Source organism: Pelodiscus sinensis, chromosome 12 (assembly GCF_052426305.1).
Source record: "Pelodiscus sinensis isolate ZL-2025 chromosome 12, ASM5242630v1, whole genome shotgun sequence".
Classification (NCBI taxonomy): Eukaryota; Metazoa; Chordata; order Testudines; family Trionychidae; genus Pelodiscus; species Pelodiscus sinensis.
In genome coordinates, this window is record NC_143063.1 from 37,932,501 (window position 1) to 37,951,248 (window position 18,748).

At 54.5% G+C, this 18,748-nt stretch overlaps 1 protein-coding gene across 2 annotated transcripts in view; it reads left to right on the forward strand.

Moving 5' to 3' along the window:
• The first annotated feature begins 10,999 nt into the window (after positions 1-10,999).
• Positions 11,000-18,748, forward strand: part of WWOX (WW domain containing oxidoreductase) — a 793,519-nt gene continuing 785,770 nt past the window's right edge. Inside the window, exon 1 of one of the 2 annotated variants that reach the window (XM_089781511.1) lies at positions 11,000-11,170. In XM_089781511.1, coding sequence (XP_089637637.1) covers positions 11,064-11,170 — 107 coding nt within the window. In that variant the 5' untranslated portion in view covers positions 11,000-11,063. The remainder of the gene's footprint in view (positions 11,171-18,748) is intronic. The other variant, XM_075940019.2, reaches the window with a different exon arrangement.

Below are 18,748 nucleotides of genomic sequence, written 5' to 3' on the forward strand. Positions count from 1 at the left end.
CTCACCCCTTCCCAGTGGTTTTTTTGTGATGGTATGCCCCAGGACGGTGTACCGGCAGCTATTCTCCCCCGGCGCGGCTTTTTTTTTTCTCAACAACTCCCTCCCTCCCATCCCCATCCTGGATATGTGGCTCTTCGCACTTTACCCACTGCTATTTTGGCTCTTTGTCTCTAACAGGTTGGCCGGGGTGGCTTAGATGCTTGGAAGATGGATGGCTGACACAACTAATTTCCATATTCCCATTAACCTAGCAGCAAACTTCAGGTACTGACTTTTGGGAGGAGGTCACTTTGTTTTTGCCAGTGGTCACTAATAAGTTAATAGCTTTATCCATTTCAAACCTTGGAGCTACAATCTTGAAACAAAAGACATTTTTAACTATTATATTGATTTGGCGCACACTTCTGTTGTAGCTCACCTGTGCAGGTACTTCTAGGGCTACCAGGTCAGAGGTGAGCCTGAAGCCTTCGTTCCTTTTTGGATGCCTTCACCTGGCAGGGAACTGTTGCAATGATTTTCAGTATTCCCAGCCCTGTTACTATAAGTTCTCTGCAGTGAAAATTGGTCCATCCATAGCCAATTTTTCTTCTGACATGAGCTGCTTTAGTGTCTCTTCTTAAAGAGATCTTCAAAGTGATGGAAGCAGCAGGACAGGAAACAAGTAAAGTCTTTGCAGGCATATAGGTATTTGTATACCGTTATTGGGGAGCAGGTGAGCTGTATAGTGCCACTAGTGCATATGCAGCTTTATTTCTTTGTTTACAGTGCCATCTGCTGCAATCTCCAATAGTTACATTTGCAGCCCAGCAGTCTGCATTGCTCTCTAGTCCAAGGAATGACTAGGATGAAAGAGTTGAAAAACAATAGATTACGGTTAGCAGAAGAATGAAGACATTTTGTTTTAATTACTGTATGGATTCTGATAGACATACTGTATATGAGAGAGGTATGTGTGTCAGACTTATACTCACTCTCACTTTATGACAATCCTATATCCCAAGTAGCCTATGCTCCATCAGTACTTTCTAGCACACAGTCCTGAGTTCTACTGATGACACATACCACTACAATTGATCATAGGCAGCAGGTCTGGTTACCATACATAGTTATCAGGATTTCAGATTCTACTGATCTGGAAAAGGGGCCTATGGAGACTCCTCAGTGGCTTTAGGTTGTCTAAATGAAAGGGGATTTCCCATGAAGAAAGTTTTGTTTTATTGATACCTACACACCAAGATGCTATGACTAAAATATATATTCTAGTTCTTGAGTCCTTCAAATGGAAGTCTTGGCAAGGTGTAATCTGGGGTCATAAAGTTCTGAAATGTTTGAATCCTTTAGCAAAACTTGTGCTCATATTGTCTTGTCTTCATTATGGCAGGAAAATAACTAAGTTCTCTTAAATAATGAAACTTGCGTTTTTACCCAAGACCTACTCTTTGTTTTCATAAAAAGAAAGAGGTCTCATGTTCAAAGCACAGCATTGGAATCTGCTTTTTATTCTTGGCTTTACCACAGACTTTTTCAGTGGCCTCCAGTGCTGTGCCCCAACACCTGAGTGAGGGATAACAACAAAACTCACGGGTATGGTGTAACTTTATATATGAACAACTATTAGGAGAGTTGAGAGTTTCTGATAAAAGCTGCTACAGAACTGTAAAATATTATTCACAGAGAATCATAGAGAAAGAAATATAGAGACAATTTTTTGTCTAAAAACAAGGGATAAAAATGTTGTAGTACCAACTATCAGTACCACTGCTGTGGTTTAATAATTTTAGCTTCTGACAAGTTATTGCATCTCTTGGTTGATTCAGATATAAGCATGTTGCTTGGCTGTGTTTGCCCTCATCTAGTAGCTGGCTTATACATTGATCACTAAATCATGACCACCCATCATGATGATTTCTCTCTCTCTATAAAAATGTTTTTTCTGCTATGCAACAGAATGGTAGCACCAGGCTCTCTGACCGCTTTTGAGAGCAAGGGGTTGGTGAGCGTAGTGAGTATGGGGTACAGCCCCCAGGTCACTATAGGATTCAAAGTTGCACTAATACAAAGGGGTACGTCTACACTACAGCGCTAGTTCGAACTAACTTAGTTCGAATTAGTTAATTCGAACTAAGCTAGTTTGAACTAGCGCATCTAGAACTAAAAACTAGTTCGAACTAGCGTTTTGCTAGTTCGAACTAGCGTGTCCACACTGATTGGACGCAGGGGGGCATTTAAGGGCAGCTGAAACCGGTTCTGGCAGGGCATCAGGTCAGCAGTTGCTTTGTGTGGCTGCTGTCTGAGGCTATCTGAGGCTCGTGCTTAAAGGGACCCCCCCGGACAGCCGGTTCTCAGCTTTTCCTGCTTGCTTGCCAACCTCGCCGAGGGACAGCAAAGCGTCGGTCTCTGTGCCCGTCTGTGTCGGTGCTTCCCTTCGGGGGGGACCGCCACAGGTGGCAACATGGAGCCACGGCTCGCCCTGCACCTTCTGGTGCACGTTCTGGACTTGCTGCTGCAAGCCTGCCAGCAATGGCTCGAGGCTGCCTGGCACCACCTGGGGAACGTCAGCCCCCTGCCTCTCCGCCTGGCCGCCCTGGGGGCCGTGGAGGAGCCGCGGCGGCGCCCCGGCACCGGCGTGCCCCGCCGCATCTGGCGTCTGGACACCAGCAGCGACTGGTGGGACCGCATCGTCCTGGAGCGCTGGGACGACCGACAGTGGACCCAGAACTTTAGGATGAGGAGGGACACCTTCCTGGAGCTCTGCGAGTGGCTCGCCCCTGCCCTGCAAAGAAGGGACACTCGCATGAGGCCCGCCATCCCCCTCCAGAAGCGGGTGGCCATCGCCCTCTGGAAGCTCTCCACGCCGGACAGCTACCGATCCGTCGGGAACCAGTTCGGCGTGGGGAGATCCACTGTCGGAGCAGTGCTCATGCAGGTACGGCGCTCGTCGGCCACCGAGCCGGGGGGGAGGGGGGCTGCGAGGAGGGGATGGGCCGCCCCAGGGACAAAGGGGGGGGCGGGAGGAGGCGAAGGCGCCCCGCACCGGAGGGGTCGGGCTGTCCCGGCCGTACTACACGCCGCCAGGGGGGTTGCTTCCGGGAGTGGGGCACGGGGCACTGCCAGGGCACGTACGCTCCCAGCCACCCGGGCGCCCTACTGATTGACGCTTTGCTGTGTCTCTCTCCGCAGGTGGTCAAGGCCATCAACCGGGTGCTGCTCCGCAGGGTGGTCCGCCTCGCCAACCCGGATGCCGTCATCCGGGGATTCGGCGCCCTCGGCTTCCCCAACTGCGGGGGGGCCATCGACGGGACGCACATCCCCATCCGTGCCCCGGAACACCAGGCGTCCCGTTACGTGAACCGCAAGGGGTACTTCTCCGTCATCCTGCAGGCCGTGTGTGACCACCGGGGACAGTTCACGGACATAAATGTGGGCTGGTCCGGCAAAGCACACGACGCACGGGTGTACCGGAACTCCTCCGTGTGCCAGCGGCTGCAGGACGGGACCTTCTTCCCCGACCGCCACATCAGGGTCGGGGACGTGGACATGCCCGTCTGCCTGGTGGGGGATGCCACCTACCCACTGCAGCCGTGGCTCATGAAGCCCTACACGGGGCACCTCAATCCCTCCCGCCAGGCCTTCAATAACAGGCTGAGCAGGGCCCGCATCGTGGTGGAGGGGGCCTTCGGGCGACTGAAAGCCCGCTTTCGATGCCTCCTCACCCGTCTGGACCTGGCCGAGCACAACATCCCTCCCGTGGTGGCGGCATGTTGTGTGCTCCACAATTTGTGTGAGCGGAAGGGGGAGGCTTTCTTGCCAGCCTGGATGGCTGAGGCTGACCGCATGGCTGGACACTACGGTCAGCCCCGCACCGCCGCCGTCCGGGAAGCCCAGCGGGGGGCCATCCGGATCCGGGAAGCCCTGCGGGACAGCTTCCAGGTGGAGGAGGAGGAGGACTGACCTCTCCCTGCATGCCCCACCGGGGCCTTCTTCCACCCTACCCCCCCCCTTCCCCTTTCCCCTCCCTACCTACTGTCAAATAAAGACACCTGTTTTTCAAACAAAAACGTCTGTTTATTTCAGAGAACTGGGGTGGGGGAGGGAGGAATGAAGGTGGGAGAAGGGAGGGGGAAACCTGGGACGAGGGAGCTGGAAGGGGAGGGGAGGGAAGGGAGGAAGGGAAAGGAAAGCTCAGGGGTGGGAGTCCGGCTGCCTCTCCCGTCTCGCCACACTGCGGGTCCGGGGGCGTCGGTGGGGAATGGTTGTGGAGGGGGGGGCAGAGGGGACAGGGGGTGTGGAGGAAGCAGGGCGGAAGCAGGAGGAGCAGGGGGAGCAAGAGGGGGAGAAAGAGGGGGAGCAGGGGGAGCACGAGGGGGAGAAAGAGGGGGAGCAGGGGGAGGAGGAAATGGAAAGCGGTCCAGCAGGCTCTGGAGGTGGCCTCGCAGGGCACAGCCCTGCTCCTCCAGGGCCTCCAGACTCCTCCGGCGCAGCCTGAGGTCCTCCTGGACCCAGTGGTCCTGGAGACGGAGCTGTCGGTCCAGGAACCGGAGATGCCGCCTCTGGTAGTCCTCCTGGTTCCTGGCTGTCCTGCTTGCCCGGGCGCGGGCGGCTGCTGCAGGCAGTGTGGTGCGCCCTGCAGGCCCAGGTGCTGCAGCTGTGGTGCAAGAAGACCAGTGGTCAATTACCCCAGGGGCCCAGGTGTGTGAAACCCAGCTCCCCTCTGCAAGGCCAGGGCCCCTGCAGGATCCCCAGCTGCTGCTCCGTGGTGGGCAAGGCCCAGGCGCACGGTCCCGGGGCTCCCTCTCGCCCCAGCCCCCCGTACACATAAGGGGCACACGAGGATACTCACAGGTGGACGCCTCCCCGGCCTCTGACGATGCAGGCGAGCGGCTCTGTGGGGTGCCTCGGGGGTCCCGGGTCCTGGGAAGGCTGGCGGCAGGCTCCTGGCTCTCAGAGCCCTCTTCCTCCTCCTCCGTGTCCAGGAGCGGTCCCTCTGCCCCGGGGTCAATCACGTCCCGGGGGGCAGGGACGGCATGAGGCCCCAGGATGCGGTCCAGGGCATGGAAGTGGGGGCAGGCCTCCGGGTCGGCCCCTGGCTGGCAGGCCCGGGAGTAGGACTGCCGCAAGTCTTTAATCTTGCAGCGCACCTGCTCCCGGCTGCGCTGGTGGCCCCTGGCGGCCAGGCTGGCAGCCATGCGTCCGTAGACGGCCGCGTTCCGGTGGCTAGTGCGGAGATCGTGGACATTGGAGGCTTCCCCCCAAACCTCGATGAGGTCCACGATCTCCGCACTTGACCAGGCGGGCGCCCGCCTTTTGCGCCCCCGGGCAGGCTCCCGGGAGCCGCCAGGCTGGTCGTGGGGAGCAGTGGAGGGCTGGGAGCCCTCGGATGGCTGGCTCATACTGTGGCAGGTGCAGGCTGTGCAGGCACGGGTGCTTGCAGCCTTGCAACTGGCACAAAGTGAGTAGCCAGCCCGTGGCCCTTTAAGGGCTCCGGGGCCGGGAGGGGGGCAATAGAGTTTCCCTGGTGTTGGCCAGAGTGGCCACCAGGGAAACCTGGGAAGCCTTAGCCTCCCACTAGTTCGAACTAAAGGGCTACACACCCCTTAGTTCGAACTAGCTAGTTCGAACTAGGCGTTAGTCCTCGTAAAATGAGGTTTACCTAGTTCGAACTAAGCGCTCCGTTAGTTCGAATTAAGTTCGAACTAACGGAGCGCTAGTGTAGCGCCTAGGAAAGTTAGTTCGAACTAACGGACGTTAGTTCGAACTAACTTTCTAGTGTAGACATACCCAAGGAGACACAATAGCTGTCACCATCAGCAAATAGCCAAACGTTGCTACATTGCTTTTTGGGGATACCAGGGGTATCCTGGAAAAGCAATGCTGCGTCTGAGGAATGCGCCTGCTTTTCCAAAAAAAATTTCGAAAGTGGACGCACTCTGTCGACACATCCCTTATTCATCGTAGAACGAGGTTTACAGGAGGGTGAAAGAGCACTTTTTTCTGAAATTAGGCACCCTGAGAATGTGACAAATTTCGGAAAAGCCCTCTTTCCAAAGTACAGTAAATCTCCATTAGTCCGGCATCCAATGCTTTGGGACTCCTGATGGTCTGGCACCATCAGGAACCTGGAAGTACTGGGGCAGCCAGACAGGCTTCCCCCATTTAGCTGCTGCTGAAACTGACCAGCAGCTGAATTGGGGAAGCCGGGAGCAGAGCAGCTGGGGTGCTGCCGGGTTGGTCTTGTAGCGCTGCCCCTTGGGGCTGTGGGACCAACCCGGCAGCGCCCCAGCTGCTCTTGGGGACCCCTGGGGCAGAGCAGCTGGAGTGCTGCCGGGTTGGTCCCGCAGTGCCAAAGGACGGCGCTGCGGGACCAACCTGGCAGGACCCCAGTTGCTCTGCCCCAGGGGTCCCCGATTCAGCCGCTGATGAAACAGATCAGCGGCTGATTCCAGGAAGCCCGGGGCAGAGCTACTCTGCCCCGGGCTTCCTGGAATCAGCCGCTGATCTGTTTCAGCAGCGGCTGACTTGGGGACCCTTGGGGCAGAGCAGCTGGGGTCCTGCCGGGTTGGTCCCACAGCGCTGAGGGGCGGCGCTACGGGACCAACCCAGCAGCACCCCAGCTGCTTTGCCCCAGGTGTCGCGATTCAGCCGCTGCTGAAACTGACCAGCAGTGTCAGTTTCACCAACAGACTGAATCCAGACGCCTGGGGCAGAGCAGCTGGGGTGCTGCAGGGTTGGTCTCATAGCGCCGCCCCTCGGCGCTGCGGGACCAACCCGGCAGTGCCTCAGCTTCTCTGCCCCAGGGGTCCCCAAGTCAGCCGCTGCTGAAACAGATCAGCGGCTGATTCCAGGAAGCCCCGGGCAGAGCAGCTGGAGTGCTACTGGGTTGGTGCCGTAGCGCCGCCCCTCGGCGCTGCGGGACCAACCCGGCAGCGTCCCAGCTGCTCTATTGCAGGCATCCCTGATTCAGCTGCTGCTGAAACTGACCAGCAGCAGCTGAATTAGGGACACCTGGGGCAGAGCCGGACTATCGTAAGGGGGGGCTATGAGGGTTCTGGGGTGGCATCCCCTCCCACCCCACTCCAGACCGCTCATAGCCCCCCCTTCTGATAGTCCGGCATATCTGATAATCCAGCACCCTCTGGGTCCTAAAGGTGCCGGATTATCGGAAGTTTACTGTAAATCAAAAAAAGATATGCGATTTGCATACCACAAATTGCATTTCTTTTTCCAATTTAACACTGCAGTGTCGACCTAGCCTGTGTTGCACAGTCATGGGAAATGGGGCCTGGATCTCAAGTTCTTGTTAAGTAAAGGAAAGTTCTGAGACCTGTTCATGTGTTGTTTTGGAGGCCACGGTTGTCACAGGGCAAATAACAAATTCTGTATTTCTAGCCCAGTAAGGGCTAGGTAGGTGCAACGTTGGCCTAGCAGCAACTAAAATGGGCATGTCCTGGCTCCTTCCCCACTCTGGCATGATAAATGCAGAAGTGGGGGCCAGCAAAAGTACCCCAAAACCTTATCAACAAGGCTTTGATGGAAAACTTCCCCCCAAAGTCTTAACAACTTAGATTTTGGGGATAAAATCTCGCTGCCAGCACCCAAATATTAATAAAGCAACCAGGGAGAGACTACTTGGGAAATCTCACCCCTAAAGTACAAACCAGGACACAAAATTTAACCAATAACAGGTTAATAAAAAGCAAAGAGAGAACTTTTATTATCACCCCAATATTCCTGATGCAAGCATAATGCCTAGATGGAACAGTAACAAAATAATATACTCATGGGCTATGTCGGCACTCGCAGCTTCTTGCGCAAGTATGGCCGTTCTTGCGTAAGAATCCACAGAGTGTCCACACTGCTCGCCAGCTCTTGCGCAAGGAAATTTACAGTACAGCATGGTACGAGAGGGCTTCTTGTGCAAGAGCTACACTTGCGCAAGGGGGCAGTGTGGACACCCAGCAGGGATTTCTTGTGCAAGAAAGCCCTATGGCTAAAATGGCCATCAGCAGGGCTTGACAAACGGTGGTGAAAGCTGCTCGCCAGCCCTGCACTGTGCATGTATAACCACCACCAAGGCGGATTTGAACCTGGGACCTCAGGAGCTGTCAGCTGATGGGCAGGGCAGGGCAGTGAGTGGTGTGTGTGTGTGTGTGTGTTATACACCCGAGACTTCAACTGTTGAGACTAGGGTCCCTTCGCAGCGGGCAACCTGGAGAAGGTTGACGGGCGCCCCAATAAGTTTACAGGGAGAGCTTATTACAGCTCAGATTTTAGCTGCTAGAATACAAGATCCCTTCGCAGCGGGTAGTCTAAGAAAGACTGAGAGATGCCCCAACAGATCTGTCACCTGGGAGTGACACAAATCCAAACGCCCAAGCTCTTCCTATACCTGTCCCTTATGACCGGCTGAAGTTCTTTTAAATTGTGCTTGGTTCTGTTACAGCAACTGAAGGAATCAGGTTAAAGCTTAAACAGTTACAGATTTATTGAGGAAGCTTATAAATCATATGGTTACAATGGCTATTGCTCTATTTCTTAACTGCTAGCAAAAATAAATCTTAAAAACGGTTACAAAGAAAATAAAGATAGAAAATAGAAATAATGGTACCAAATGACAGCTTAATCTTTAAAGAGCTCTATTCTATGCATGCACTAAAACAAAAGGACACATACGGGTACAATTTTTACCCCCTTCTGCGTCGCTCGGTCCCAGCGTGTCAGGCCAGGATCGGTCCCTCAATTCCTCGGAAAGACGAAAATATGAGGTGGGCGTCCCCATGGACCTCGGGAGGTCAAAACACCTAACCCGACCAGCAGGTAAGTGGTAGAGTGACACTCGAAGTGAGTGTGCTGCTGGACCCATCTTTGTATCCATGGGGTCACATATTTCTCTTTCTTATCTGTGGTGCCAAATGGTGCTGGTCTGTCTTTGTGAGACCAGTTCTTACAAGGGAGTTGTGAACTTAATTTACTCTTATGAGAGAGGACTAAATTGGAAGTACTGGAGATTCTTTTCTCAGTGGGAGATTCCTCTCCCAGGGATGGTTGTGTGTGATCGTATCAACGTGGGTACCAGCCGAGGCAGTTCTTGCAGCCTCGAGCTCAGCTTATTGCTTTAATCGTTCTCTCCTCATAGCTATGTTTTCAGCTTACTCAGAGTCAGAGAAAACTCGCATATCCTGATCTCGCATCGAAGCAGATCAAAGCTTAATGGCTATGCTGATTTTTTTTTATTGTTCCTTCTCTGCTCTGTATACAGGCATCTCAGAGGGCAAGCAAGATTGATGTGACGGGGGGTGAGGCTGTCTGGCTAGAGGAGCTGACTATAGGAATCTTTACTCTCTGAGCTAAAAGCCACCTGGCTCCCAACCCACGCTGTGGAGGTCTCTTGATCTGAACTGTTGCAGTGGTCTAGGTCCCACTCGCAGTACTCAGTAACCACACTAGGTGTGTGGGTTACACATGCACAAGAGCTGCATTGCACATGCACGTGCCACCGGTAAACGGGGCGAGTAGATTCAATAGTTTGTCGAGCTCTGGTCATCAGAGTTTTCTTGCGCAAGAGATCATCCACACTGCCATGGGCACTCTTGTGCAAAAGCACAGCTCGCACATGGCAGTGTGGACGTTTTCTTTGCGCAAAACTTCTTGCACAAGAACCCTTGCACAAGATGTTCTTGCGCTGCCACTGTAGACATAGCCATGGAGGAGACATTTACCATGGGCTAGGAACTTGGTTACAAAGGAGAGCAAAACCCATTTTTAAATGCAGACTGGAACCCATTTCCCAAACCATAAAACAATAAAACCTAACGGGTTTATCTAAACTTTATCCTACTTACAGATGGTGAAGAGTATTTTCTTAAGAGGAAGACATCCTGTCCCCTTCAATAGTTGGAGAGAGAAAACACCCAGAGACAAGGGAGGAAAAGCCAAATATTCCTTTGTCCCCGTTAGGGGCTGTGTCTACATTGGCGAGATCTTGTGCCAAAGCGGCTGCTTCGGCGCAAAAACATGCTGCCTGTCTACACTGGCGGGGAGTTCTTGCGCAAGAACACTGACGTTTTAATGTATGAAATCAGTGCTTCTTGCGCTAGAACTATGATGCTCCCGCTCAGGAATAAGCCCTCTTGCACAACTGTTCTTGCGCAAGATGCCAGTGTAGACAGGCAACATGAATTTCTTGCGCAAGAAAGCTCGCTGGCTACAATGGCATCAGAGCTTTCTTGCACAAGAGAGCATCTACACTGGCATGGATGCTCTTGCGCAAAAGCACATCTCTTGCGCGAAAGCACATGCCAGCGTAGACGCTCTCTTGTGCAAATACTTTAACGCAACAACTCTTGCGTTAAAGAGTATAGCTGCGTCTAGACTGGCGATTGGGGCTTTTTTTGCGGAAAACCGTGTCTAGATTGGCACGGATGCTTTTCCGCAAAACGTGCTTCTGTGGAAAAGCGTCCGGGCCAATCTAGACGCTCTTTTCCGCAAAAGCGTTTAACGGACAACTTTTCTGTTAAAAGCATTTGCGGAAACTCATGCCGGTCTAGACGCAGCCAATTTGTGCCAGATCACGCCCATGTCGACGTAGCGGGGAGTCCTGCTGCATTCCTATGGGCAGCTCTAGGAGGGAGGGACAGTTAACCCCTTAGTCCCCAGGCTGCTGGCTCACGCTCATGATCTGGGCAGGGCACGTGGCCCAGGGCAAAGCAGCCTCTGAGGCGTTTTTCTTCCTAAGGGAAGCCAAGCCCGCGGGGAGAGTAAACCCGCGCGCACGCAGGGGGCCGCTCTGCCCGTGCGGGAAGAGCAGCGCGCAGTGCCCGGGGCCCGCTGGAAGCGGCCGGGTTAGCGCCACCCCCCGGAACAGGCCGCGGGAGGCCGAGCCCCGCCTGGCGGAGCGGGGAAGCGGCGCGCCCGTTGGAGCAGACCCGTGCCCCGGCCCCCGGCGCTGCCGCCCGGACTACATTTCCCAGCGGGCTCGGCGCCGCCCTGGCCGCGCGATTGGCGGGGCCCGCCGGAAGGGGCGGGGCGGCCAGGCGGCGGCGCTTGCTCTGGGGCTGCTCGGGCCGATGGCTGCGCTGAAGTACGCGGGGCTGGAGGACACGGACAGCGAGGAGGAGCTGCCGCCCGGCTGGGAGGAGCGCACCACCAAGGACGGCTGGGTCTACTACGCCAAGTAAGGGGGCGCCGGCCCACGAGCTGCTCCTCCCCCCCCCCCCCCCGCCCTGGGCACGGAGCTCTCCCCTCCCCCCTCGGGCATGAGTCCCCCCCCCGCCCTGGGCACGGAGCTCTCCCCTCCCCCCTCGGGCATGAGTCCCCCCCCCCCGCCCTGGGCATGGAGCTCTCCCCTCCCCCCTCGGGCATGAGTCCCCCCCCCCCCCGCCCTGGGCATGGAGCTCTCCCCTCCCCCCTCGGGCATGAGTCCCCCCCCCCCCCCCCCGCCCTGGGCATGGAGCTCTCCCCTCCCCCCTCGGGCATGAGTCCCCCCCCCCCCCGCCCTGGGCATGGAGCCCTCCCCTCCCCCCTCGGGCATGAGTCCCCCTACCCCCCTCCCCGCCCTGGGCATGGAGCTCTCCCCTCCCCCCTCGGGCATGAGTCCCCCCCCCCCCGCCCTGGGCATGGAGCCCTCCCCTCCCCCCTCGGGCATGAGTCCCCCCCCCCCCGCCCTGGGCATGGAGCTCTCCCCTCCCCCCTCGGGCATGAGTCCCCCCCCCCCCCCCCCCCCCGCCCTGGGCATGGAGCCCCCCCTCCCCCCTCGGGCATGAGTCCCCCTGCCCCCCTCCCCGCCCTGGGCATGGAGCTCTCCCCTCCCCCCTCGGGCATGAGTCCCCCCCCCCCCGCCCTGGGCATGGAGCTCTCCCCTCCCCCCTCGGGCATGAGTCCCCCCCCCCCCCGCCCTGGGCATGGAGCTCTCCCCTCCCCCCTCGGGCATGAGTCCCCCCCTCCCCCCCCCGCCCTGGGCATGGAGCTCTCCCCTCCCCCCTCGGGCATGAGTCCCCCCCCCCCCGCCCTGGGCATGGAGCCCTCCCCTCCCCCCTCGGGCATGAGTCCCCCTGCCCCCCTCCCCGCCCTGGGCATGGAGCTCTCCCCTCCCCCCTCGGGCATGAGTCCCCCCCCCCCCGCCCTGGGCATGGAGCCCTCCCCTCCCCCCTCGGGCATGAGTCCCCCCCCCCCCCCCGCCCTGGGCATGGAGCTCTCCCCTCCCCCCTCGGGCATGAGTCCCCCCCCCCCGCCCTGGGCATGGAGCCCTCCCCTCCCCCCTCGGGCATGAGTCCCCCCCCCCCCCCGCCCTGGGCATGGAGCTCTCTCCTCCCCCCTCGGGCATGAGTCCCCCCCCCCCCCCGCCCTGGGCATGGAGCTCTCTCCTCCCCCCTCGGGCATGAGTCCCCCCCCCCCCCGCCCTGGGCATGGAGCTCTCTCCTCCCCCCTCGGGCATGAGTCGTCCCCCCCCCGCCCTGGGCACGGAGCTCTCCCCTCCCCCCTCGGGCATGAGTCCCCCCCCCCCCCGCCCTGGGCATGGAGCCCTCCCCTCCCCCCTCGGGCATGATTCCCCCCCCCCCGCCCTGGGCATGGAGCCCTCCCCTCCCCCCTCGGGCATGAGTCCCCCCCCCCGCCCTGGGCATGGAGCTCTCCCCTCCCCCCTAGGGCATGAGTCCCCCCCCCCGCCCTGGGCATGGAGCTCTCCCCTCCCCCCTCGGGCATGAGTCCCCCTGCCCCCCTCCCCGCCCTGGGCATGGAGCTCTCCCCTCCCCCCTCGGGCATGAATCCCCCCCCCCCGCCCTGGGCATGGAGCCCTCCCCTCCCCCCTCGGGCATGAGTCCCCCCGCCCCCCTCCCCGCCCTGGGCATGGAGCCCTCCCCTCCCCCCTCGGGCATGAGTCCCCCCCCCCCCGCCCTGGGCATGGAGCCCTCCCCTCCCCCCTCGGGCATGAGTCCTCCCCCCCCGCCCTGGGCATGGAGCTCTCCCCTCCCCCCTAGGGCATGAGTCCCCCCCCCCCCCGCCCTGGGCATGGAGCTCTCCCCTCCCCCCTCGGGCATGAGTCCTCCTGCCCCCTCCCCGCCCTGGGCATGGAGCTCTCCCCTCCCCCCTCGGGCATGAGTTCCCCCGCCCCCCGCCCTGGGCATGGAGCCCTCCCCTCCCCCCTCGGGCATGAGTTCCCCCCCCCCCCGCCCTGGGCATGGAGCTCTCCCCTCCCCCTTCGGGCATGACCCCCCCCCCCCCCCCCCCCGGCCCCTTCCCCGCCCTGGGCATGGAGCTCTCCCCTCCTCTGTCAGTCGATGGTCAGGGCAGGGTGTGTTTCTCTACCTGTCCCTTATGCCGGCTGAAGTTCTTTTAAATTGTGCTTGGTTCTGTTACAGCAACTGAAGGAGTCAGGTTAAAACTTAAACAGTTACAGGTTTATTAAAGAAGCTTATAAATCATATGGTTACAATGGCTATTGCTCTATTTCTTAACTGCTAGCAAATATAGATCTTAAAAATGGTTACAAAGAAGATAAAGATAGAAAAATAGAAATAATGGTACCAAGTAACAGCTTAATCTTTAAAGAGCTCTAAGTGTATGTGTACACTTAAGACAAAGGACCACATCCAGGTACAATTTTTACCCCCTTCTGTGCCTCTTGACTCCAGCGTGTCAGGCCAGGGCTGGTCCCTCAATTCCTAGGAAAGACGAAAATACGAGGTGGGCGTCCCCATGGACCTCGGGAGATCAAAACACCTAACCTGACCAGCAGGTAGAGGGTAGATTGACACTCAAAGGGAGTGTGTGCTGGACCCATCTTTATACCCATGGGGTCACGTCTTTCTCCTTCTTATCTGTGATGCCAAATGGTGCTGGTCTGTCTTTTATGAGACCAGTTCTTACAAGGAAGTTGTGAAATTAATTTACACTTGTAAGAGAGAGGACTAAATTGGAAGTACTGAGCATTTTTTTTTCTCAGTGGGAGATTCCTCTCCCGGGGACTGTGTGTGTTCGTATCAACATGGGTGCCAGCCAGGCAGTTCTCGCAGCCTCGAGGCCAGCTTACTGTCTTAATCGCTGTCTCCTCACATCTATGTTTTCAGCTTCTCAGGATCAGATGAGCCAGCATAGACTATGCTGATTTTATTGCTCCTTCTCTGCCCTGTATGCTTCAGGAACCTCAGAGAGGCAAATAAGATGGATGTGAGGGGGTGGGGGGGGGCCTGTCTGGCTACACCCCCTCGGGCATGAGTCCCCCCCCCCCCCCTTTGCCCTGGGCATGGGGGCACGGAGCTCTCCCTTCAGGCATGAGTTCCCCCTGCCCTGGGCATGGGGGCACAGAACTTCTCCTTCTACTCATCTCTCTCCTGCCCTGGGGCTGGGTGGAGGGGCACTGAGCTTCTCCTTCCTGAGCCCCTCCCTGCGGGAGCAGAGCCCTGCCTTCTGCATCTGGCGTTACTGCCTCTCCTAGGTGTGTTTGGGGGGCGGGGCAGGGCCAAGGAGCTCCTTCTTCCCTACATAGAGCGGAACTATCACAAACTTGAGACTGGGTGATGCAGGAGATGAGACCAGGACTTGCTCAAGTAACGTGTTTCACTGCATTGTCAGTGTTCTGATCTGATCCTTCCTTTACCTCATGGAGATGTGGTGGTGATAGATTTGCTAATGTGTCGGAGGTGCTAGGATAATGGGGAAGGGGAGGAGAGAGCGGAGAACAAATAAATACCTTAGATAGAGAGACGGGAAGGGGGCAGGGGAGAATGGGATACTTTTTGTTTTATTTTTGGGGATGAATACATGCAATATTAACTACACACAGGTGTGGCTGTAGTCTTCTTTTTGGTAAGTGGTTAACCATACAGCTCTGCATAAAGCGGATAAAACTCCAGTGGGACTGCTGTAGCACAGGGGTATGTCTCAGAGAAATATTGGTGTATGTTTTTGGACTAAGATATAGCCTTCATATATTTGGGGATATTTTTTGTTTACATATATGGGGATAAGTGTCTTGTGTTGGCGGTCATGGCACTCTCTCTTTTGTCCCATGCACAAGCAGAGGAAAAGAAAAACAAGTGCCATAATATTTTGTTGAAACAAAAAACAGGACTATGTAGCACTTTAAAGACTAACAAGATGGTTTATTAGGTGATGAGCTTTTGTGGGCCAGACCCACTTCTCAGATCAAATAGTAGGTCTGGCCCATGAAAGCTCATCACCTAATAAACCATCTTGTTAGTCTTTAAAGTGCTACATAGTCCTGTTTTTGTTTCAGCTAGACTAGACTAACACAGCTACATCTCTATTACTATAATAATTTGTGTATGAGTGGTTATTGGAAGTGATAACTAGGGATACAGCTCAACCTAGCCTAATTGTTGAAATTTGCCAGACTTTTGGCAGAGTGAATCATTGGCCCATTGCTGCTGCCACGGTGCAGTGGGGCCAGAGCAGCTCACAGCCTGTTACATAATGGTACCAGAGCATGCCCACAGCCAGGTACATAATGGTACCAGAGCATGCTCATGGCAGGGCTGGGCCAGAATAGCCCCCTGCCCGGGGCCAGTGGTTAACTGGTTAAACAAATAGTTTAACCGGTTAACTCTTGACGGTAGTTTTTACATCCCTATTCTGCACCCCAAATATTGAACAAGGCACTTCCTAGCTTGTTCAGCATGTTAAAAGTATAAACATTACTTTTCTCCACAAACTAAAGTGTTCATTCTAGATTTTAACTTTTCCTTTATTCCCACTGACTTCAGTAAGCCCAGCTTTTGGCACTCATTACTAACGTGTTTAAGATCGTATGCATGTGATCTCTATCAAATAAAATTTTGCTGGCAAAAGCCCCTTGCGTAGAGTGACAAAATTTCACTTTTGCTGGCATGGCTTATGTTTTTCAGGGATTTGTAATAAGCTATAACAAAACTAAGTAAAACACTGAAGTTGTAAGCTGTGGTCACACTAGGAATGCTTTCTTGATGTAGCATACTGGAATACCTATATTGCATACCCTTAAAGTGCTTTGGCTACATTATCAAATTTAGTCCAAGAAACAAATTTTGACATGCAGAAGTCGACAAAAAGGAAAAAAGTGGCCAAAGCATGTTTACACTTGTTCCCTCTGTCAACAGATGGTGTCAGCATCTTTAGCTCCCAGACTGTTTCCCACAGTGCCAGGTGATGCCATCTGTTGCTATACGTTGAGGAATCTCGGAACAGTGTGGGGGGCATCTTGGGACCATGCAAAACCTGTCAAGCACCACTTTGTTCTGGGGCTTTCAGCATCCTTTCATGCTTTTTTTCCAACTACCATTCTCTGCTGTGTACTCTGGCATCTGCAATGAGAGAGAATGACTCCCACATGTGTGTCTCATGCTTTGTTAACCGTTGTGAGGACCTCACACATGGCAGCTGAGATAATCTTGATGTTACTGACAGAGGAAGAAGACTCAGAGGAACCTAACAGCGTGCAAGATGTGGACCATGGCAACCAGTCACTGCATTTTTTTCAGTCACAGAGCAGCTGTACAGGGTGGGTTGATGCTTCTGGATTAGGAAAACCAGCACTGATTAGTGGGATCGCATGGTCATGCAGGTGTGGATGAAGATTAGTGACTACAGAACTTTAGGATACATAAAACAACCTTCCTGGAACTGAGAGCTAACCTCCCCCCTTTCCCCGATCTGCTGTGCAAGGGATGAGCACTTCCCTCTTGCTTGAGAAGCCTGTGACAATTGCTGTGTGGAAGATGGTGATTCCCGGTTGATACTGGTCAGTTGCAAATCAATTTGGAGTGGAGAAGTACAATGGTGCTGTTCTGCTGAAAGTGTGCAGAACAATAAATCACATTCTGCTACAGAGGATCTTGACTCTGGGAAGTGTGTATGACATAGTGGTTGGCTTTGTAGACGTGGGATTTCCTGGTTGTGGGGAGGCAATAGATGGCATACACACTGCAATTTTAGTTCCAGCCAGCCTTGCCACCAAGCGTATCAACGAGAAGTGATACTTCTCAACGGTGCTGCAGGGGCTTGTGAATCACTGTGTGCATTTCACAGACATCCATGCAGGGTGGTCTGGAAAGGTGCATGCTGCACACATCTTCAGAAATACTGGCCTGTACAGAAAGCTGCAGGCAGGGACTTTCTTTCCAGACCACAAAATTACATCAGGGATGTGGAAATGCTCATACTGATCCTGGGAGACCCGGCTTACCCCTTGCAACGTTGGCTCATGAAACCGTACACTGGGCACGTGGACAGGAGCAAGGAGCATTTTAACAGTCTGAGTAGACGACGCATGGTGGTTGAATGTGCCTTGAGAGACTGAAGGTGTCTCTGTGGCAGGCTAGACCTTACAGAGGACAATATTCCAATTGTTATCACAGCTTGTTGCACTTTGCATAGTTGGAATCTAAGGAGGAATTCTTTGCTTGGAGTAGAGCACTGATGCACAGCACTTGGCTGCAGAGTTTGAGCAGCCATATGCTAGAACTGTCAGAACTGCTAGGCTTTGAGGGGGAACTGAAATAATCTTCTGCTTTTGCTTCCATGCTGCCTCAGGCCAACACATAGCTGGGTACGTGTTTTAAAGCCTGCACCTGGGATCACAGTGAGATTGTTAAACAATACATACAAATGTAGAACCATTATAAGTGTGCCTTTATTTATCAGAAAATAGTGTGCAAAAATGCAATAAAGCAGTGTTTCTTAAACTTTTTAAGACCGAGGAACACCAAACAATTTTTTTTTATGAGGAACACCAATTTTTTTGTTGAGCCAAAAAAAAGGGGGGGGGGGGAGGGTGCCATTTTGAACTCTGTTGTTCTCTGCAGCTGCTCATGGCATACTGGTGTTCCCCGGAACACAGTTTAAGAAACACTGCAATAAAGCATCCCCAACAGCAGGTCAGGTAGGTGCTGGCAAAGGATTACAACTCAAAACAGTGTGTAGGTCTGGCTATCATAATCAAAGCTGGACTAGGAGGTGGAGTCCATGAGAAAATGAGTGCTCCCAGAGATGGAAAACGAGTGTGAGGATGTAGAGTGGGTTGCTGAACACAGACTTGTAAATTTGTTTAGCAGGGGTGTGTCTGTGTTGGCTCATTGTGCTGTTTCACTAAACACTTGAGGATCTCCCTCTGTTCTTCCATCACTCTGATCGTGCATTGTGTGGCTTGCCTGGTGAAGGCCTACTTGTCCTTGCAGTTCCTTAGCTCCCTTTCCAAGTGTTGTTCCTGATGTCTGCACTCACCTGTTGATTTAATTTACTGCTTCACAAACCAAATCCTCACTGTTTTTTTTTTTTTCTAGGGCACTTCTTTTCTATTGCAGTCTCTTTGATGCAGTATGTGGCAGGGCCGTCAAGATCTCTGCTGTTCAGCACAGTGCATAAAAAAGGAATCTGTTAGCATCGAGTCCTACACTGTAACAGTTCACTTACAAACCCCTTTCTCAACATTTTCACTCACTTTGTTGCTGACCTTGCAAGGAATGCATCTTGGCAATCACTCTAATCATGGTGATTGCGGGTGGCTATGGCTGTGCATACAGGCCAAAGAAATTCTAGCTGGGTTAGAAAATACCCTGTGTAGTTTTAATACCTGCCTGTGAAGAAGTGTGGCATTAACATCCTGGAAAACCTCTCCCAGGGTTAACAAGGAAACGAGGGCACAACTTCAGGCTTGTGGCTTTCACCCTGCTCCATATGCAGCTCACCTATGTTCAGCTTTGGGTCTTGTACAAGTGGTTGATGAATGGTATGGGATTGTATCTTGCAACGACAGATGGGA